General features: G+C 41.1%; 2 protein-coding genes across 6 annotated transcripts in view; one reads left to right on the forward strand and one right to left on the reverse strand.

Moving 5' to 3' along the window:
* The window catches only part of KCTD19 (potassium channel tetramerization domain containing 19), a 23,321-nt gene extending 13,200 nt beyond the window's left edge, over positions 1–10,121 (reverse strand). For 3 of the 5 annotated variants that reach the window (XM_037515873.2, XM_037515870.2, XM_037515872.2), the window contains exons 1-2: positions 10,055–10,121; positions 7,085–7,381 (exon numbers count right to left, since the gene is read on the reverse strand). In XM_037515873.2, the coding sequence (XP_037371770.1) occupies positions 7,085–7,381; positions 10,055–10,057 (300 nt within the window). In that variant the 5' untranslated portion in view covers positions 10,058–10,121. The other 2 variants (XM_037515874.1, XM_037515871.1) reach the window with 2 other exon arrangements.
* Positions 10,122–10,266: 145 nt separating this feature from the next.
* Positions 10,267–23,371, forward strand: part of LRRC36 (leucine rich repeat containing 36) — a 50,009-nt gene continuing 36,904 nt past the window's right edge. Inside the window, 2 exon segments of the mRNA XM_037515890.2 lie at positions 10,267–10,356; positions 21,826–21,953. Coding sequence (XP_037371787.1) covers positions 10,287–10,356; positions 21,826–21,953 — 198 coding nt within the window. The 5' untranslated portion in view covers positions 10,267–10,286.

Below are 23,371 nucleotides of genomic sequence, written 5' to 3' on the forward strand. Positions count from 1 at the left end.
CAGAGTTCTCTGCTTAAAGAAGCAGGTGTGCAGGTGGGTTGAGGCTGGAGTAGAACACCACGAGCAGGCAGGGCTGACACCCAGGGAAGAGGGTGGGCTGGCTGTCTTCATGCCACACTCACTGAGGGACCTAGTCTCCCTCAAAGGTCCTGTGTAGCAGGCAGATGATCTTAACATCAAGTCCGTTTTTCCTGTCCCAACCTTACAAAAAATTATATTTTCCTAATAAATTGTTAGGTATGGGGGAAAAGTAGTTCTGTAATGATACAATATGACCAATATCTTTCTTGAGCGCCTCATAATGGACAGAACACATACTGATTGAGTATGAAACTAATAAAAGAGGCTGCTCCCAGCTACACAGGTGAAGCTCTTGAGAAGCTGCTCATAGGAATAGCCAACTTTGAGAAGAGCCCTCTGGTGGCTATAGCTGTAAACTGCACCCCAAGAGCTGCTTATCCTCTTATAAAGTACAGGAACCACAGTGAGAGAAACTTCCCCCACTCTAGGAGGCTGGCTGGACTTGTGGGAGGACTGGACAATGGCAGGATATACAGGGAGTGCTTTCCCGACACTGCACAGTGGGGGATCACGGTGGTACATGAAATGCACAGAGTCTTTCATTTATTCGAGAAATACTGTGTGTGGCCACGGTCAGAGTCAGACCCCATGCTTGGACTCAAGAAGCTCTCAGCTTGGGGAAAATCAAAAAAAAGACATGAAAGCCAACAATTTACATATACCAAGATAAGAGCCAGCATCACCCAAAGTTATGGCATTTCAGAAAACTCCAGGAACCCTGGGATTTCTTTACACAGCTTTAGAAGATCCAAGGCTTTTTTTTCCCTTTTGCTGGGGCTGTACACAACTTTAGCTTCTAGGTTAAATGATCAGCCATCCTGTGGGAGGAAATGAGTGAGAGAGAAGTTTCTGTGTGAGGAAGTAGTTGGCATTGGGTGAAGAGGAATAAAAATGAAGTGCCGGGGCCGGGGTTGGGGGGGCTCCCCTGGTGGCGAAGGCAGTTGAGCACCGCGCTGTGAAGCTGTCTGCAGCCTCTGCAGCTCCGGTTCAATCCCGGCTGGCCGGCGAGGGCCCCACATGGTGCTGCAGACCTCTCCTGTCGCGCCTGCTGCTCTCCTCACCAGTGTATTTCGTCAGTCTGCCTGTTCTGTTCCCCGCTCAGCTCTGGTGAGTCCTCTCACCCTCCCGTGCATCTGGCCTGTACCCCGGTTCTCGTATAAATAAATAAATAAATCTTTAAAAAAAAATGAAGTGCCAGGAAGGTGACTGAGAGGCCAGACAGGTTTGCATCAGGGAGCGGGCAGGCTTACTGAGTTAAGATAAGGGATAACAACCTGGCAGTATTTGTGCTGAGAAGTGAGAAAAAGAAAGGAAAATGATGACTGTTCACAGGAGTCACTGGACAGGGTGGGGTACAGTAGGCAGAGATGTACACTGAATCACTGCCTCTGTGCCTCACATGTGGTCTATTTCAGGTGCAGGCAGACTGAAGGAGAGGAAGGTGAATCTAGGGCAGTAAACAAGAGTGAAGAGTGAAGGACTCTAAATTGGGAAGAGGAGTTTGTTTTATATGCTGGTCAGGAGAAGCCATTGAAGGATTTAAAACAGAAATTGTGACTTTTTATTTATGCATACAAGAACTGGGGTACAGACCAGAGGTGTGGGAGGTGAGAATATTCACCAGAGACAGAGCGGGGAACAGAACAGGCAGACTGACTGAAATACACTGCTGAGGGGAGCAGCGGGCGAGTCAGGAGAGGACTGCTGCACCATGTGGGTAGCTCCCTAACCGGCCGGGGATCGAACTCATGCTGCAGTGGCTGCGGACAGCTTCATAGGTTGTGTCTTAACCCCTGCACCACCAGGGAGGCCCAGGAATTGTGACTTGACTGATATTCACACCATCTCCACCCAATCAGCCAGCCAACACTTACTCCATCGCCCCTCTTACTCCTTCTCTCCCTCCCTTGTTCCAGATGACCTTGTTCCCAGATCCTCTCCATGTGATCATCTTCCAAACAAGCTAATGAGTCCAAACCACCCTACCCCCTTAAACAACAGTGCTCCCCATTACCTATGCAATCATGTCTAAATTCTTCCCACTCAATGGAGGCAGCGAGTATGCACAAAAAAAAAAAAATCACAAGGACCTAAACTCAGATAGCAGGGCTTGATCCTGACTCTCTGTCACTTAAAAGCTAACATTTATTGCCTAGATACTTTTTTTTTAAAGATTATATTTATTTTTGCATAGAAGAACTGGGGTACAGGCCAGAGGTATGGGTGTGTGTGTGTTAGAGGATTCACCAGAGACAGAGTGGGGAGCAGAACAGGCGGATCCACGGAAATATAGTGCTAAGGGGAGCAGCAGAAGAAACAAGAGAGGTCTGTTGTACCATGTGGGCTAGCTCCCTACCCAGGGATCGAACCCACGCGTTCACAGTGGTAGCACTGAGACTCAACTCCTAAGCCACCAGGGAGGCCCCTGACCAGATACTTTTAAACTGAATCCTCCTTGTCCTCCCACCCACAAAGTAGTCTCTGGCATTGTCCAACGAGCTTGAGAGATGTGCTAGTTGCGGGGAGAATAATCTACTTTGTAAAAATGAAATCTCCATTTCTGCTATTTCCACTAACGTAAAGTGTGAGCAGTACCATTTTTCTTAAGAAAGGTATTTTTGACAAATCTTTAAAAGGAAGAAAAAACAAATAAGTAAATCCACAAAGATGGCAAGTCCTGCCATTCAAGTCATTCTACATACTTAGCCCAGGAGTTTCAACTAGGTTGTTTTCTAAATTCTCTCAGCCTGTCTTTGCTCTGACCTCTAAAAATACAAGATGTTCTACTCACGGGAGATCATTTCAGTACAGAAAAGCACTCCCCAACTCCCTCACGCTGCCTTATTATTCTCAGTAACATCTATGTATTTATTTACAGTCAGTCAGTCTTGCCTAAGATGAAGAGGGTCTTTGATGACCCTACTTGTTTTGTTCTCTGCTGTATTTGCAACCCCAGCAACGCCTATGGATCTCAGTATGTTTTGTGGAATGAATGAATGAACAAATAACACTCCAGAGAGTCTAAGCTTCCAGGTGTCGTTTGGCTTTGCTGACTGGAGTCACCACAGAGTGTGTGTGCTGGTCTCCTATGGCTTGATTTCATCCACTTCTATCCACATGAATATTACTTCCAGGATGTTTACTCTTCATATGTTATAACCCAGAAAATTACATGAGCAGGATTTCTTTAGGGGAATACAGGTCTGAATTCAGATGGCTAATTAAGCATAAGGATAATTAATGTTTTTGAACTAGATAGTAGTGAAAAAATATGTCAATCAGAAGCAATATAAGACTGATGGCATGGGGGTGAGTGTGTATGTATGTGACTGCCAAAAGATAGCTTGCAAATGTACTCTGCTAGCAGAGCTCTGAGACTTGATGGAGCTTTTCCAAAACAGCAGGTCTGAAATGCCTTATGCTCTGATATGGGATGCTGGAAGGAATGTGATAGTAAGCAAGCTTGGGGGGCTTGCAAATCTCCTATTGCCTTGTAAAGACAAGGAGAGCCAGCACCATTGTGAAACTCAAGGGAAGCAAGGCTAGTAGAACAAAAGGATAAGCAAAACAGCTGTTTCAGGCAAAGCAGCCAAATAAGACAGAGCTCTTGGTATTTCAAAGCTGACCCTCCACTGCCGGTGGCTCTGGTCTCTTCAACCTAGAGAAGTAGATTCAGCATTCAGGTAGAAGTAGAGTCAGCATTAAATGTTGAATGAAATACACTGCGGAGGGGAGCAGCGGGCGAGTACGGAGAGGTCTGCTGACTCTCCCCATTTAATGTTGGCAGGATCTTGGAGATGAAGGGGATGAAGGATCTTGGAGATGAGTTTTCCATAGATGACAAGCTTCCCATCCTCAGCCTTGACTGTGCCACTCACTGAATTTGCCATGGGTAGCATCATACTGGATCACGCAGACCATGTAGTTAGGTCAATGAAAGGGTCACTGATGGAAACAATATCCATTTTGCTATAGTTAAAAGTAGCCCTGATGACCAGTCACCCTATCTGGTCAAATTCATTCACCATTGTGTCTCAGGGATGTGGCTGGGACAGGAAGAGGCAGCAGTCGAACTGGGAGGAACAGACAGCCTAGGACTTTTTAAAAAATATGGCTACTAGATGGGCCTCCCCAGTGGCACAAGGGGCTAAGCACCACACTGTGAAGCAATCCAAGGCCTCTGCAGAACGAGTTCAATCCCCGGCTAGCCAGGGAGCAGCCCACATGGCTTGGCAGACCTTTCCTGTCTCGCCCGCTGCTCCCCTCAGCAGTGTATTTCAGTCAGTCTGCCTGTTCTGTTCCCCGCTCTGTCTCTGGTGAATCCTCTCACCCCCCACATCTTTGGACTGTACCCCAGCTCTTATATGCATAAATAAATAAATCTTTAAAATAAATATGGCTACTAGAAATTTAAAATTACACATTAGGCTCATATATGTGGCTCACATCATATTTTTACTGGATCATCCTAGGTTTTCCCTAAAGCTAGGGAAATTTTATTAAAATAATGCCTGGTTTTGAGAAGCTGCATCCTATTTCTCAAAGGTCCTAGGGAAAGTTTATATTAAAATAATGCCTGGTGTTCAGAATGCTCTCAATAAATACTGGCACTAAGTTGGGAAGCCTGAAAAGAGTCATTAGACTAAGAATTGGCAAACTGATTTTTTTCCAAGCAAAGTGTTTGCACATTTAGGCAAGAACCCAAGTATCTGGACAGACCTTAGCAATGGGGAACATGATAGAATTGTGTGAGTCTAGGTGGCAATGGATTCTCCAGCTGTATTTACACTCTTCCAATGAATAAACACTTCAGCTGGGCCTGCCCAAATGTTTATTTGAAAACACAACTTGCAAAGCACAAGCACTTGTTTCACAGTCTGTTTTAGGGAGGCAGATTCACACTATTATTCAAATACTTCTACTGTTCATACAACTGGAACTTTGGAACTGAACCAACTCCTTGGCCACTTAGTTGTTACCTTCCACTTACAAGTTGCTAAAGATCTATTTTGTTTCAATTTAGGAAATGAGAATAGCAAAGGAGTTAGAGGGTTTGATAAACTGTGTGTGTGTGTATATATATATATATATATATATATATATATATATATATTTGGCTTGTGTTCTTTAAAATGAGTTATTGTTTGATCTCTGATTTTCTGCAATGAATAAGTTACTCCCTCCTTTTGCCCACAATATGGCATCTTGGCATAGAGTTATCAGTAATCCTGACATGCCAGGCATTAAAGTGACTTTAAGGGCCTCTCTCCTGGTGCAAAGGGCTAAGCACAACACTATGAAGCAATCCGCAGCCTCTGCAGCACGAGTTCGATCCCCAGCCGGCCAGGGAGCTACCCACATGGTGCAGCAGACTTCTCCTGTTGTGCCAACTGCTCCCCTCAGCTGTGTATTTCATTCAACCTATTCTGTTCCCCACTCTGTCTCTGGTAAATCCTTTCATCCTCTGCACCTCTGGCCTGTACCCCAGCTCTTGTATGAATAAATAAATAATCTTTAAAAAAATAAATAAAGTGACTTTGAAGTCTCCTGTAAACAATTCTGTTACTCCATTCCTGGGGCAGTTGAAAAGATTTTGAGGTAGGTTGCTTTGAAAATAAAGGAAAGACTACAATAACAACTTGAACTGGAATATGTTATGGGTTTTGATTTCCAAATATCTAACTTTAAAGAGAAAACACTGAATTATTTAATGAGGAGTATCCATAAAAACATGTTTTATGAAATGTTCTCATTCCTATATAACCCAGATATGCACAATTTATCTCAATTTTCTTCTAAGCAATATTGAGAAGGCAGAATTGTTAGTCTTCTGAGCTGTATTCTAATTTGTTGGGACAGTGCTGATGGAGAGGGAGTAAACAATACCTTGTTCAGACAGTGGGATTAATATGAAATACGGTCAATCGTCCTTCCCAGTAATAATATTTGAGCTCTTTCTTGTTTAAAAAAAAAAGTCATTGTTCAAAAACTAAAAATAAACTACCTAAGACACAGAAGTTTTGATTTCCTTAGTTTGAAGAAAAATTAGGAAAGAAGGCAATATTCCTTGATGATACTTAAATGGCCTGTGAGAAAAGATATTTAAAGCTCTTACAAGTAGAAAACAGAGGTGTGAAGACAATGGAAAGATTCTGTAGTTTGGATGATGCTTTGCTTTACCATAAATATCTACCTAATCTACCTAACAGGCACAACGAGAAATTAACATTCTGATAGATCTTTTAGATTTTAAATCTCAGACTCGATGGGCATATAAAATTCTACAATTTCAAAAATTTTCTCCTTTCCAAATTTAATTACAAAAGCAGCCATATGCAGCAACATGGATAGAGCTAGAAAGGATTATGCTTAGTGAAATAAGCCAGAAGGAAAAAGAAAAATATTGGATGGTTTCACTTAAGGAGAAATATGGGGGAACCAAATGAGGGATCAGGAAAAAAAATAACAATAAAAAGAAAATTAGCAGGCAACTATAAATCAGAGATATTTTGCAAAGGAGGGGGAGGTGGAGGAATCAAAACAGGGGAGAGAAGAGCACCCAGGACTATGGTGATGGTTCACAGGTGAACTGGTGGTGGGAATTTTTCAGGGAATATACCTAAAGGAGAAAGCATACAAGTATGCATTGTACAAAAATGAACAATGATGTAAAATATACTAAGATAAATAAATAGATGGATTAATAATAATAATAAAAAAGCAAGAAGAAGCTTCAATCGGAATTTACAAGAGTCAAGGGCACCCTCTCACCGGGTGGTAAGTCCCATCCTGGATCCCTGGTGGCTGCTGGTATAGATAAGACAATGAGGAAGAAATCCTTTATTCAGAACATGCAATAAAGTGTATTGTTTATTACTTTAACTCTTATCACAGTTGCCTATTAAGAGGGTCATCTCAGCAACCAATCTATAAAGGACAAAATATTTAGTGATGTAAGATGTATGTTACTTATCACCACTCCTGCAAAAGAAGAGACTCTTACCTGTAGCAAAGGCATGAGCTGCAAACCCAGTGCTTGTTCATAGAGCAAGTTCAGTTCTGCACAACTGGAGAAGGAGAGCTTGGAGGTATAGAGATAATAGTGCACATGCCTAAATGTGGAACCATCTCTGTCGATGAATAATCTCTGGGTTTCTGAAGAGGTCAAGGCTGAAGCCTCTTTCCACAGCAGGGAGTCTGGGAACTGAGTGAGTTTGCTTCTAGGAACTGAGAAATGCCAGCCCCCAACATTGAAATGAAACAAATCCTCTGCTGATTCATGAGGCATGCCAGACTCCTCCTAAAGGGTGAATGAAAAGAGAGCAGTGTAAAGAAAAGGAATTAAACATCAAATATATTGAAAACTATCTATTTGTATATGATGTGATCTTGCCTATAGAAAATCCTAAGGAATTTGGGGCCTCCCTGGTGACTCAGGGGTTAAAGTCTCAGAGCTATCAAGCTATCACCCGCCTATGAGGCATGAGTTTGATCCCCAGCCAGGAGCCAAGGAGCTAACCCACATGGGCACAGCAGGGCCAAGCTAATCCACACGGTGCAGCAGACCTTTCCTGTCTTGCCCCCTGCTCCCCTCAGCAATGTATTTCAGTAGATCTGCCTGTTCTGCTCCCCACTCTGTCTCTGGTGAATCTTTTCACTCCCTGAACCTCTGGTGCACACTCCAGTTCTTGTATGCATAAATAAGTAAAATAAATCTTTAAAAAAAAAAAGGAAAATCCTAAGGAATTCACTAAGAAATTATTATAAATGAAAATGAATTCAGTAGGATTGAAGAGTGCAGACTGATATAAAAATAACTTATATTGATACACTATAAATGAACAATCCATAAATGAAATTAATAAAATAATAGCATCAAAAAGAATAAAATAATTAGGATTAAATTAAACAAAGTGTCATATTTGTACTCTGGAAGCTGCAAAGCATTGTTCAAAGAAATTTTAAAAGACCTAATAAATGGGAAAACATTCCATGTTCAAGATCAGAAGACTTGAAGTTATTAAGATGGCAACATCCTCCAAATTAACCTGCAGATTCAACACAATCCCTATAAAAGTCCCAGCTGTTTTATTTTCCTGCAAAAATGGACAAGCTGACGTTAGAATTCACCAGGGGCTCCAAGTCATCCAAACAATTTTTAAAAAGGAAAACAAAATTTGATGATTCACAATTTTCACTTTCAAAACTTACTACAAAGCTACAGTAATCAAGACAGTGTGCTATTGGCATAAAAGTAGACATACAGATATGTGGAACAGAATTGAGAGCCCCAAAATAAACCCTTACTCTTATGGTCCATTGAATTTTGACAATGGACTGAAGACAATTCAATGGGTAAAGAATAGCCTTTTCAAAAATGGTGCCGGGACAACTAGACATCCACATGCAATAAAAAAAAGAGGATATACTGATGAGTAGATAGAAGAAAGGATAGAAGAGCATGTGATGAAACATACAGTAAAATGTTAATTGTAGGATCTAGGTGGTTGCTGTGTATTCAAGTGCATGTGTTGCTATGTGTGTGATTCTTTCAACCTTTCTGAACATTTCAACATTTGCATTAAATGGGGTATATACATGGGTGAAGAGTGTTAAAGTAAGAAATGATTGCTCAAGAGAGGAAACACTCTTTTCTCCAACAAAACCTATTTTGACAGCTGAGGAAGGAAAATAAATGTATGAGATAAAGGAGGCGCCGGAGTTCTTAGAGTAAGCCTGTTCCAAATATTCAGATATAGAGAGGAGCAAATACATGCCACATGTGAGGCTAGAAAAATTACAGATGGCAAAATGATGTCATGACTCACAGAAGCAGAGCTGGAAATGATTATCTCTTGAGCTAACCTAGGTTTTTGATTCCTGGTCCTTCTACTCATGGCTAAGGCTTCTACTCATGACAAGCTGAGAGTAACTAAGAGCCTCCTCTAGACCAGAAAGCAAAAATACGCATTTTTTGTTTGATTTTGCCTTCTATTCTCCTTAAAGGCAATTAGCTGAGAATTCAGTAAAAGTGCTCTGCATGTGCAGATTTTGTATGCCAGAGAAAATTCACTCCTTGAATGTGAGCTACAGTTCTGGTCTCAGTTCCTCTTTTCTTACTAAGGATAGGGTATGACAAGAGGGTCTGGGCTGAAGACCTTGCTTCCTTCTTATTCTCACATGTCCCATCTACAGATGGGCTCTCAAGAGGTGCCTGCTGCACTGGGGAAGGGGCTGAGGATGTGACAGCTCTTTGCATGCAGAGTTTTCTTCCCAAAGAGTTTTTAGATGCTCGTTAGTCCAGAGTCATCCCAGCCTGGGGAGAGCGCTCAGTCACCGCCATTTTGCCAGCCTATGGTGCTTGAAGGAAGGCTTCTTGCTACACCGATTTCAGGAAATGGGGTGTCCCTACTACAGTCATCCCCAAAGAGTATCACCCTTTCCCACACAGATCCCTCTCCTCCAAAAGAGCTCCTTCCAAGGCGACTTAGAACCATCTGGATTTAGATTTAGAACCACGCTAGAACTATCTCATGCTCTAAAGACACGACCTCAGGGCCAAGTGCCCCAACGTCTCAGATGGGGGGTTTCCCATCAAACCTCAGAGAGCTGCCCACGGCCCGGCCCCGCCCGCAACACCCCTCCCGCCCCACGCCAGCCCCTCCCGCCCCAGCTCTGGATCCCCCGCCCCATGTGCCCACCCCCGCGCCGCAGAGCCAGCAAGGAGATAGATGCAAGACCTTCAAGGGGCAAGTTGCGCATCCCAACCCCTCAGACCTGGAGGCCCCCGAAGCCTTAAAGCCAGAACACTTCACCCCTCAAAGCAGGCGCGGCCTTCACCTCCCCAGGCAGGCCCACGCCCCCAGCGCGCTCCTCAGCCCCACCCACAGCCCTGACCCTTGACCGCAACGACCCCCACTCGCCGTTTTGGTTTTGGGGTGCCCCTGGGTCAAAACCAGGGCCGGATTCCTACCATGGTCAGGCTCCAGTGGCGCGGGGGCAGGCGCGTGACCCCGACAATAACGGTCCCTGGGAGCTCCCGAGCGCGCGCGGAGGGGCGGGGCCTGCCTGGGGGCGGGGCCTGCCTGGGCGGGGCCTGTCCGGGGCGGGGCCTATCTGGGGCGGGGCTTCAAGGGGCGGGGCCTGTCGCGCGCGGAGCGGTCTCGCGGGAGGCGGCAGGTGAGCGGCGCGGCTGACGGGCGGGGATGGCGGAGCAGTGGGAGCTGGATGAGGAGGGAATCCGCCGCTTGGGGTCACTGACCCTGGAGCAACCCGGTAGGGCCGGGTCGGGAGCGCGGGGTTTGAGGCTGAGGGGAGAAAATTGAGTTGGAGGCGGGGGAACCTGAGGGAGAGGCGGGAACCTGAGGGAGAGGCGGGGGACCTGAGGGAGAGGCGGGGGACCTGAGGGAGAGGCGGGGAGCCTGAGGGAGAGGCGGGGAACCTGAGGGAGAGGCGGGGAACCTGAGGGAGAGGCAGGGGGACCTGAGGGAGAGGCGGGGGACCTGAGGGAGAGGCGGGGGGACCTGAGGGAGAGGCGGGGAGCCTGGGAGAGGCGGGGGGGGTGTACCCCCTGAGGGAGAGACCGGGAGCCTGGGGGAGGCTGGGGGACCTGAGGAAGAGGTGGGGGGGGACCTGAGGGAGAGGCGGGGGAGCCTGAGGGAGAGGCGGGGGAACCTGAGGGAGAAGGGTGGGGGGGACCTGAGGGAGAGGCGGGGAACCATGGCGGACGCCCCCGAGGCGGAGGAGGGTCTTTGAGGCTCCAAAGTGGTAGTTGAGGCAGAAAATTGATCCTGAGGTGGGTATGGAGGAGCTGGAGTCCCAGGGACGTCTGGGGCGGGGAACTGAGGAGCGGAGTCTGAGGTGGAGAAAAGGAAGCAAGATTAAGAAAAGGGATCAGGACGCTGCAGCGGGGTCACAGGGACCCGGACCGTGTGAACTAGTGCGAGGACCCTGAGCCCCGAAAGGGCCATTGCGGGGAGAAGGGCGCTTGAGGTGGGGGTGCTGTTGAGGCGGCACCAGGAGTCTTAATGGGGCAGTTCCTGAAGCTTCCCGCCCGGGGGGCTTGACCTGCCCTGTCCAGCCTGCACCTCAAGAAAACGGCGTCATCGTTCTGAACCTCCTGGACTCCCTTCTGGGAGACGCGGTGGCTGGTGTAGCCGCTGGGCGCTTGAGGTGTGAGGTCTGCGCCCCAGCCCGACTCCTGAGGGGAAACCTGAGTGACCTGGGCTTCGGCTCGCACCACTTGCTCTCTGAGTTTCGGAGAAGTACAGATTTTGGAGAAGTTATCAGCACTCTTATTTCAACTTTTACTCTCCCCAAATTCACGACACCATTGATGACAGGGCCTGGCACTATTTCATCCCCTAATAAGCCTCTGGAGCAGATGCTGCTATTGCTTCCATGTTTAGATGAGTAAAGTTGTATGTGGAGGCTTGCACAGCCCGAAGTGATGCAGCCAGGGTTTATTAACTCAGGATTCGGATTCCAGAGCCTGTGCTTTAAACATAACAAAAAGTGTTCTTCTTTTCTTCTTCTAGCGTTTTTTTATTTGTGGAATATGAAATAACTTGGCTCATATTAGTAGTTTTATTTTAAATTATTTTTGTTGAAATTAGTGTGTTCTAGTAACAGATATTACATGTGAGAATAAAGAGGGTACACAGTTTGCCTGCTTCTGGAAATCCTTCCTTCACCCCCTTCAGATCACCAAAAATAATGGTTTGGTGTGAGTACAAATTGATGTAGGTATTTCAAGTTTAATTTTTCTTTTCCAAACACTTTCAAAAGCATTCAAAAACACTATTTTAAAGGTTGGTTAAGAAAGGCTGTATTAAAAAATAAAGCCTTGCAATAGGCAATCTAGAAAAAAATAATATTTGGGATGAATAAAGGGGGCATGATCACAAATAGAATGAAGATTTAAACTAGAATAAAATTCAGTGATTTTGAATTAAAAAAAAAGAAAGAAAGAGAGGAAGGAAGGAAGGAAAGGAAGGAGGGAAGGAAGGAAGGAAGGAAGGGCAGAAAAGGCTGTATTGGCCTGGCACACTTTTGCACTTTTTCTTGCATTTTTTTAAAATAAAAACTTAAGTCAATTTGATTTTTTTAAAAGATTTATTTATTTATGCATACAAGAGCTGAGGTACAGGCCAGAGGTGTGGGTGGGGGGGGGGACGGTGAGAGGATTCACCAGAGACAGAGTGGGGAACAGAACAGGCAGATCCACTGAAATAAACTGCTGAAGGGAACAGTGAGTGTTTCAGCAGAGGTCTGCTGCGCCACATGGGTAGCTCCCTGGCTGGCTGGGGATCGAACTCGTGTTGCAGTGGTTGCAAAAAGCTTCATAGGTTGCGTCTTAACCCCTTGCACCACCAGGGAGGCCCAGTCAATTTGGTTTTGGAGGAGGCTCACAGACCTTTCATTTTCCAGATAGAATAATAAGTGGCAGATTTTTTTTCACTTAGTTTTGTTTGCTTGTTTTCATTGTCTTTTTATTTTATTTTTTTTTTTTTAAAGATTTATTTATTTATTTATACAAGCATTGGGTACAGTCAGAAGCGCAGGAGGGTGAGAGAATTCACCAGAGCCAGAGCAGGGAGCAGAGCAGGCAGAAGGACCGAAGTACACTGCTGAGGGGAGCAGCGGGCGGCAGGAGAGGTCTGCACACCATGTGGGACCCTCCTCCGCTGGCCGGGGAGCAGCCGGGGATCGGCGCTGCAGAGGCTGCGGGCAGCTTCGCAACCCAGCGCTCAACCGCTGTGCCACCAGGGAGGCCCCATTAAGTCTTTTTAATAGCAAAATTGTGCACACTATGACAATTCAAACAGTACAAAAGGGTTAAAATAAAGAATATTATTCCTATTCCCTCTTTCCATACCTTTCTTATTGCTTTTACAAATATGCACTTATGTATCTTTTTTTTTTTTTTAAAGAAATACAGCATATGTGTAGTTTGGCTTTCAAGGAAAATACATGTTACTACCAATGTAAGGTAGATAGTTTTCAATTAAATGAATTTGCTGGTATGTGCTTTATAAAATTCTGTAGAAACCACAGTGGTCACCTTTGGAGAGAACTTTATTTTTATTCTGCACTTTCCTGTACTGTTGGAATATTCTGGCTATGTAATAAGTATTTCTGACTTTTAGGTGAACAAATGGAGAATCTTGGTGCAATTATAGATCTTTTTATTTGTTTTCTTTTTCATATTTCTCTATACTAAAAATTTCTAATATATCTTTACATTGTTCCTTATCATCCTTATCATCCAGAAAAATTTCACCTTATAGTAGTCAAGTTTATTTTTCTAGTATGATTTGTGCTCTTTGTGTCTTATTTATGAGAATTTTCCCTACATTGATGTAATAGGTTCCTGCATTTTTTTCCCCTAAAAATTCTGCTACCTTGATTTTTACATTAAGTCTAATCTAGATGCAGTTTATTTTTATATATGATGTGTGATATGTTATAATTGTATTTTTTTACACCAAATACCCAGCAACCAATTTGTAGTGGTATGTCTGCTATTTAAGTTCCTTTGTGAACAGGGGTCTATCTCTAGACTGTGTTCTGCTGTATTTTGTTTGGCTATTCCACCAATATCACACTTTTGTAATTACCATGGCTTAACAGTCAGTTTTAATACCAAGTAAAGTCTGTGCCCTTTCTCGCTTTACCTTCTTTTTTCCTCCTTCAAAATTGTGTGGGCTATTCTTGGCCCTTTATTCTCTCTTAAGAATTGTACAATCAGATTATCAATTTCCATTAAAGTATTTTAAGCAGGAATGTGACCTGATCTGATACTAATCTTTAAAATATGACTCTCACTTCCTAGAAACCTGTATAGTAGTCTAGAGAAGAGAATGAATAGCTGGGACTAGGAGGATGACAATGGCGATTAAAAGAAGACAACAAAATTCAGTTATATTTTGTAGATGGCATAGGACTTATGAAAGGATTTAACGTAGAAAATGAATAAAAGGAAGATTCAAATATAACAGTCTTGGTTTAAGCTGTTGCGTGATGGATGGTGGTACTATTTATTGAGAGGGAGAGAGAGCAAGGATTGTGAGCAAAACAGGTTTGGAGCAGGGGAATCAAGAGCATGTTAAGTTTAAAATACCTATGAAACACTCAAATGTGAGGTATTTCCTAAGTATTTGGATATTGGAGGCTATCTCAAGGAGTGGTCAGGTTAAAGATACAAAATTTGGAGACATTAGCAAATTGGTGGTATTGAAAACCTGGAGAGTGGATGACCTCACCTAACTAGAGTCCTTTAATTCATTAGTGATTACAAAATGATAATTTTCTAATTCTTATCTTTCATTTTTATTAACTGTAATACTTCTATAAAGAGAAGTTTCCTGACATCAACTATTTGGTTATCCTTACTTACAATTTATATTGGAAAGGCAGGATAAATGCTCCATTTTTTTCTCCTTATTTACTATCTTTTGGAAGAATGAGTTGTTTTCTTAGCATCCTCCAAAGGTGAGCAATGGAGGTTGTTTTCTTTGTATCATTATAAATTCATGGATTTAAATGGTTTTGGTGTGTTACAACCCATTGCAGTTATTATCATAATTAATGTTGAACTTGTCCCAACTTCAACTAGTGGGAGATCTTTCAAGTTGATTCCTGGTGTCTTTTTTGTTTTGCGTTTCATTTACTTGAAACTTTTTCATCATCATTATAAACAAGCTTATTAAAGATTACAAATTCAACTCCCAGGTGAACTATAAATGGCTTCTTGCTATAGATTACTTGATATGTTATTTTCATGTTTTTGCCTATTGGGATTATGTAGCCCATATATTAAACTTGGAAGATTGTTCTGTTTTTCTTGACATCTATGATGTGCAATGTTTGATTTGTTCTATATTCCTTGTTTTTGTTCTATATAAACGTTGGAAGCAAATGCATAAATCTCTTAAAAGACCTGCACTTCATATGGATCATAAAAGAATGGCCCTGTGGCAGTTTATCATTTGAATGATAATTTGGGTTCCCTTTAAAATGTTAAAATATCTGCTTTTCAGAATAGAATGCAGTGAAAGGCATGAGAGGAGCTGTTCGGTACTGATAAAATCAAAATTGACCCAGAACCTCTCCTTCCCCTCCCCAATAAAACTGCCAAGAAGCTGTCCCAAGAAGCCAGGAAAAAAATTTTGGTTTTGCTTTTTTTTTCCCTACATGTAATTTATATTCTATATAAAATGTAAAGTATATAATTCATTGTCACCTAGTGCATTGTGCAAATATTGCTACTATCTAGTTCTAGAACATTTTCATCAATCCAAAAGGAAACCCTGTACAGTTAGGTGGTCATTCTTCATTTCTAGCCCTCCTAACCCCTGGAAACCACGAATGTGCTTGCTGCCTCTGTAGCTGTCCCTGTTCTGGATATTTCAGATATACGGACTCATATATGATATATGGCCTTTTGTGTCTGACTGCTTTTACTTAGTATAATGTTTTTAAGGTGTATCCATATTTTAGCATGTAAAGATAATTATTTTTTTAATTAATAGACTTAGATTTACAGAAAAATTGAGCAGAAAATATAGTTCTCATATACTTTTCTCCTCTCACATCTCCCTCATAACGTCCCCTCTTAATTTCCCCTATTATTACCTTGCTTTAGTGTGATCACATTAGCCAATATTAATACATTATTATTAACTAAAATCTGTAGTTTACATTAGGGTTGACTTTTTGTTTTGTACATTTCTACCAGATTTGACAAATATGAAGTATTGTGTCCACCATTACAGTATCAAACAGAAAGTTTCATTGACCTGAAAATTCCCAGTCTCCACTTGTTCTTCCTCCTCTTTGCTCATGGAACTCCTGGAACCGCTGATCTTTTGGCTGTTGCCTTTTTCAGAATATCAAATGGTTGGAATTACACTGTGTAATCTTTTCAGACTGACTTCTTTCACTTTCACAATACATATCTTAGGTTCCTCCTTGTCATTTCATGATGTAATAGCTCATTTTTTTTTTATTAGTGAATACTGTTCCACTGTGTAGATGGAACATAGTTTATTTCTACGTTTACTTATAAGTAAGTAGACCCTCTTGGACACTTCCAAGTTTTGGCACTAATGAATAAAGCTGCTATAAACTTTCACATGCAGGTTTCTATGTGGACAAAGTTTCAACTTGGGTAAATACCAGGGAGCATGATTGCTAGCTCATACACAGTAACTGTGGTTAGCTTTGTAAGAAAATGTCAAATTGTCTTCCAGAAATGCAAATCTTTGCATTTCCAGCAGCAACACATGAGAGTTTCCCATGCTATGGTTTAAATGTTTCATTCATTTCAATTCATATGTTGATATTCTAGTGTGCAATGTGATGATATTAAGAGATAGGGATGTTGGGAACCTGGAAGAGCTTTCCAGAGAACTCTATCATGTGGGCACCCTGTTCTTGATTTCCAGCTTCCAGAACTGTTAGAAATAAATATTTTTGATTATAGACCACCCATTCTGTAGTACATTGTTACAGCAGTCTAACAGACTAAGATACCCCACATCCCTCCCAACATTTAGTGGCGTCAGTGTTTTGGATTTGGGCTGTCCTAATAAGTGTGTAGTAGCAGTTCATTGTTTCAGTTTGCAATTTCCTAATGACTTAATGATGTTGAGCATCTTTTCATATCTTTGCCATTTATGTATCTTTTTGGTTAGGTTTCTGTTGTCTATTTTTTCATTAGCTTTTTTGTTGTCTTATTGTTGGTTTTAAAAATTCTTTATGTATTTTGGCTATCAGTCCCTTTTCAGATATGTGTTTTGTTTGCATATATCTTCTCTTACTCTGCATCTTGACTTTCCCTTCTCTTTACAGCATCTTTTACAGAGCAGAGGCTTAGATTTTAATAACATCCCACTTTTCAAGTTTTTCTTTTATAGTTCATGCTTTTGGTGTTACATTAAAAACTTACTGCCAAACCCAAGATCACTAAATTTTCTCCTTAATTATCTTTTAGAAGCTTCAGAGTTTTGTGTTTTATGCTAAGAACCATTTTGAATTTTTTGTGAAAAATTGTATGGTCTGTGTCTAGATTATTGTTCTTTTTCTTTCTTTCTTTCTTTCTTTCTTTTTTTGTCCAGTTGTTCTAACACCATTTGTCAAAAGAGTAACCTTTTCTATTGAATTGCCTTTGTTCCTTTGTCAAAGATCTATATTTGGACTGTATCTGGGTAGGTCTATTTTTATACTCTATTTTTGATCTATATTTGGACTATATCTTGGTAGGTCTATTTTTGTAGTCTATTTTTGATCTGTATCTTTTTTTCAACACCACCCTGACCTGATTACTATAATTCATGTTCAAAGTTAAGTAGTATCAGTTCTCTTTGTTGTTTTTCTTCTTTAAGGTTGTGTTGGCTATTCTAGGATTTTTTCCTTCCCACATAAACTTTAGAATCAGTTTGTTGATTTCTACAAAATAACATGCTGGTGCTCCGTTTTATGGCTGAGTAGTATTTTATGGGTATATATACCACATGCTGTTCATTCATGCATCCTTTGGTGGATAGACATTTGAGTTGTTTCTACATTTTGGCTGTTGTGAATAATACTACAGTGAACATGATGTACAAATAAATATCTGTTAGAGTCCTTCCTTTAAATTCGTTGCATATATTTACCTAAAAGCGGAATTGTTTTGTTGGGTTTTTGTGTGTTTGTTTAATTTTGCTCTGGTCTTCATTTCTGAAATTACCTTATAATACTATTTTTTATTATTTAAAGAGTTCTGTCTTTTCTATTTTCAAATCTTCTTTTTCATCAGCAATTCACAACCTTTGTGATTTCCAGATTCCTTTACACTCTTAAAAATTATTGAGGTTATCAAAGAGCTCTTGTTAAATGAACTATATCTACTAGTATTTGCCATATTAGAAATTGAAATGGTAAATTTTGAAATATTTGTTCATTAAAAGATAACTAACACACCTATTGCATGTTACATAAATACTATTTTTCAAAAATATATTTTCTGTTATAAAACAATAGTGAGAAGAATGGTATTGTTTTCTATTCTTAGAAATCTCTTAAATGTCTTAACTGAAGACAGCCAGATGATCATATCTATTGACACTTCTATATTTAATCTGTTAATGTCATTTTGGTTGAAATATATTTTTAAAAATCTGGTCTCACACAGACATGTATTTGGAAAGGATATATTTTAATAACTTTTTCAAAGAATTGTGGATATTGTTCTTAGATATGACATAACAACTGGGTCAAAAATCCATTGCTGTATATTGCATTTAAGTGGATCTGTAACACAATCATGATTTGATTTTCAAAAATTCTAGTTTTTGCTTGGAAGCTCAAGTATTAAAATTGACAAGCACTATCAGCCATTTTCTTGAAGTGACAGACTGACTGTTTACTTTTAAGAAAATGTCTAGCATATTTTCAAGTCCAAATAACCATAGGATGTCAAGTTTTTTTTCAGGCAAAAATGGTATTCCATAGAAAAGTGGCTAGTTCAGCTCACGTCTCAAAAAATCACACAATACCTAAGTTTGCAGCAGAAAAGCTTCAGTCATACTTCCCATTTAGTCACACCATATAAAAAATGACATGTACCTCAGGGTCAGTAAAATGAAGGGTTAATAAAATTAACCTTTGTTACATTGTAACTGCTTTTTCTAGGGCATTTTTTTAGATATATATATTTTAAACAAGAGACAGGCTGAATTCTTTTTTTTTTTTTTAAAGATTTATTTATTTATTTATTTATTTATTTTTAAATATTTATTTATTTATTTATTTATACAAGCCCTGGATACAGTCAGAAGCGCAGGAGGGTGAGAGAATTCACCAGAGCCAGAGCGGGGAGCAGAGCAGGCAGAAGGACCGAAGTACACTGCTGAGGGGAGCAGCGGGCGGCAGGAGAGGTCTGCGCACCATGTGGGACCTCCTCCGGTGGCCGGGAGCAGCCGGGATCGAACCGGAGTCACAGAGGCTGCAGGCAGCTTCGCAACCCAGCGCTCAACCGCTGTGCCACCGGGGAGGCCCTTATTTATTTTTTTATACAAGCACTGGGTACAGTCAGAAGGCGGGAGGGTGAGAGAATTCACCAGAGCTGGGAGCAGAGCAGACAGAAGGACCAAAGTACACTGCTGAGGGGAGCAGTGGGCGGCAGGAGAGGTCTGCGCGCCATGCAGGACCCTCCTCGGGGTGGCCGGGAGCAGCCGGGGATCGAACCAGCGCCTCAGAGGCTGCGGGCAGCTTCCCAACCCAGTGCTCAACCGCTGCGCCACCGGGGAGGCCCTAGATATATATATTTTTAAAGATTTATTTATTCATGCAAATTGAAACTGTCTTTTAAAAAACTGGAAGTGTACATTATGACGACTACAATACCAGTAGAATTTGGTACCATTGTCTTGATTCACCTGGAGGTCCCAGGAGTTTTTTCTTTGTACCATAAGTGCAAATGACAACACAGTGGAAAATCTATACAAAGTTTTAATATTATTAATTTAATTTTAATTTTTTTTAATTTTTTTTATAGAGGCATGTTTTTATTTATTTGTTTGTTTGTTTGTTTTGTTTGTTTATACATGCACTGGGTACAGTCAGAAGCGCGGCAGGGTAAGAGAATTCACCAGAGCCAGAGCGGGGAGCAGAGCAGGCAGAAGGACCGAAGTACACTGCTGAGGGGAGCAGCGGGCGGCAGGAGAGGTCTGCACGCCATGTGGGACCCTCCTCCGGTGGCCGGGGAGCAGCTGGGGATCGAACTGGCGCCGCAGAGGCCGCGGGCAGCTTCGCAACCCAGCACTCAACCGCTGCGCCACTGGGGAGGCCCCAAAGTTTTAATATTATTATGAAAATAATTTTAAAAATTTGTTTTGATTTTTTGGGCCCTTATACATGTCTCAAAAACCTGGGGGTCCCGGAACCCAGCTTTGCAAATTACTACTTTTTGTTACGTTATCTCTATGCTTGTTTTGAAATGTTATGGTATAATTTTATTTGTTTTGTGGGTGTATATTTCTGGAGTGTTTTGGTTCTTTAGGGGTGTTCTGCTCTTTTTTTTTTTTCACGTAAAATTTGACTTTAATACTTGTCTGTGTCTCCTTGCTAAAGTGAATTAAATTTTCCTCTACTTCTCGGTGAAAGGGTGAACCTGAATAGCTTTTCCAGTTTCAAGGTTTTGGAGCTCCCTCTTCTGTTATGTTCACAAAGTGCTAAAACTTAGGGTTTATGCTTCCTGCGATGGACGGTCTCTGCTTCCTTTCTCCTCTTGTATCTGGACCTTTCCTTTCCTTTAAACCTGTTGTCTCTGTTACAGTCATTGTGAATTCTACTCCCACCAGTTTATCCCTAATATGGGTGTTGTCTTGAAAGGGATCCTAAATGTTACTACATTGTAGAGTTTCTGGGGCCCTGACTGCTTCAGCACAATAAAATCTTCTCTCAGTCCTGTTCCCTGGCAGTCACCAGCAAATTGGATCCTGCAGAGTCTTTCAAGTTTTGGTTGCTATTCTCAGTTTGTCCACCAACTTGCCAGTGAGTTCCTATTGACAATTATTTTGAGATGTCCCTCTTTTCGATCCTGTTAGAAGTCAAATTGACTATCTCTATTGAGAGAGAGCGAGAGAGAGAGAGAGCGCTATATCTATCAGTATAGACATATATACATATTTACATATATACACATCTATAAACTCATATTACTTTCTCTGTACACACCACTCATTTTCTTTTATCTTTTTTTCCCCTCCCACTCATTTTTTTCTTGATGCAGTCACACATTCACACAAAGTCATACTTTTCCCTTCTTTTTTGTCTTAGCCATCTCTCTATGTGGCCATCCATGGATCTACCTCATTCTTTTCAATATATGCATAACAATAGTTAATACATGGGTGGCATTTACTACAGATGAGACATTATAAGTTTTGTATATATATTTAATGCTGACAACATCTTATGAGTTAGTGTTATTGTCTCCATTTTATAAACGAGGAAACTGATACCCAGAGAGGTAAAGTGATTTGTACAAGGCCGCAGGTCTAGTACATTGTCTGCTATATCAATGTACAGTAAGCCATCTAGTTCCATACTTCTACTGATGGGCTCCTCGACGTTTTTTTTGAAAGTTCTTTCTTTTTACTATCTTAAAATCTTACTGCCGATGACACCCTGTGTATGTGTTATATTATCCTGGCAAAATTTTATATTACAGTTTTGTGTTACTTACCGAGGTTTAAGTCAGTGATAAATCACATACATGACAGTGGTCCTGATAAGATAATGATATAGCCTAGGTGTGTAGGAGGGTCTGCCATCTAGGTTTGTGTAATTATACTGTGATATTCACATGACGAAGCAATCAGTTAACACCTTTCAGCATGCATCCCATCATTAAGTGACACATGACTGTATCTACAGGGCTGAGTCATAGCAGTGGGATTGCTAAATTTTGTTTGTTTGTTTGTTTTGATAACTCTTGGAGGATTATTATCCTTTGAGAACATTTAAAGACTTTTTCTACATCCTTTAGTGTAATTAGAGAAGCAAAGAATTCTGTAAGTTCTGGTATCACTGTCTTAGACCATGTTGCTGTTTTGAAAAGGAAGATCTGATCTCATGAGCTTCAGATGTAGGGCTTTCACAGATGGGATATGGGAGGAAAGAAGACCTATTTCACTGACTCTGCTGTTTAGCCAAGCGGAGATCATAATGTATCTACTGATGATCTCTTTTCAGAACTGGTGGAGTCTCTTTCATTGCAGGGGTCTTATGCTGGAAAAATTCATTCCATTGGTGATGCCTTCATAAATTTTAAAAACCTCCGATCCTTAGATTTATCAAGAAATTTGATCACTAGCCTGAAGGTAAGTTCTATATTCTGTGACTTGCCAGTTCATTGTTATTATTTTTTTTATGGGAAGAAATAGATAATGTCACCATGGAGAACATAGGATCTTTCTTTTGAATGTTTCCAAGTGAATTTTACTATTCACTGTATAATTCTTTAATGTTGCTTTATGTTTAAATTTTTTTATTTTAAAATATTGGGCAGAAATCCTTTTATACTTAGAGGAAACTATATTAAACTATAACCGCCGAGGGCAATAGGATAATTTTTAATGTGTGTAAAAAATTATGAAGAGCACTTGTAAAAATACAGATTGTTAGACTCTGCTCTGAGAGAGATTCTAAATTAGCAGGTTTCAAGTGAGCTCAGGATCTATCCAAGGGGTTCTGATGTAGGTGCATGGAACACACACGGAAGAACACTGCCTTGCGTTGTTACTGTTGGCTTTTTCTAGGAGGGAGAGGAAGTGGTAGTCTTGAAAACAAAGAAGTATTTCCAGGATAGGAGATGATAGAGCAGAGGGCAAGGCAGGAAACTGGATGACAGCAGACTTAGGTAGGATGTGTGAGTCTCAGCAAACAAGATTCACAGATGCCATGCAGGTTGGTTGCCAAACCTCCTGGGTTATTCCTCCAATTTTGCACTTCTTAGGGAATTCTGATTCAACAACATAAGCCAGACCCAGTCTCAACGTCTAAAACTAAAAGAACTGTACAAGAGGAAGCACAAGCAAGACCAAATTTCCAACAAGGACTCTAAAGGCAGAATCTCTAAGTTGGCAAGGTCACTATTAGACTGTTTGGTAGCAGCTGTTTGTGTTTGGCCCATTAATTTCAGAAATTGTTAATACAGAGTTGCTTAGATAGCCTCTTTTCATGTGTGTTTTTGCTTGTTCTTTTTTTTTGGCTAACCAACTGAGTGAACATTGCTGGTTTTGTACTTCCTTTTTTTGCCCGTGTGTAAATTGGGTAAAAAAAACTGCTGTGAAGATTAATCAAATTAGCATGTGTAATCAAATATAACATATATAAGACTCTTGGCACATTGCATGCCATATAGGAGGCACTTAGTAAATGTTAGTTTTCTACATTTTATTTTGCAGCTATGATTTATCTGCATATATTCATCTCTAACAGAATCATTTTGCTTAATCTTTCCCAGGGGGAAAATGTTTTCTGATTATTTCTAGTGTTGCTTTGGGGAATATATGAATTCATGCCAACTGGGAAGAGGGAGAGGAGAATAAAAATCACTTCCTTGACTTTTACAGTGGGAGACATGAAATTGTTACTTGAGCTGGGACATTAGATACATTTAAAGACCATCCTAATAATGAATTGCCCTGAGAGTAGAGCCAGAGGCACTGATAATTCTTCCTCACCACTCACCCTTTCACAGTGTAGAAGTTAATGAAATTCTAAAAAGCCAGAAGGC

Source organism: Talpa occidentalis, unplaced genomic scaffold (assembly GCF_014898055.3).
Source record: "Talpa occidentalis isolate TD23 unplaced genomic scaffold, MPIMG_talOcc4v2.1 talOcc4.17, whole genome shotgun sequence".
NCBI lineage: Eukaryota > Metazoa > Chordata > Mammalia > Eulipotyphla > Talpidae > Talpa > Talpa occidentalis.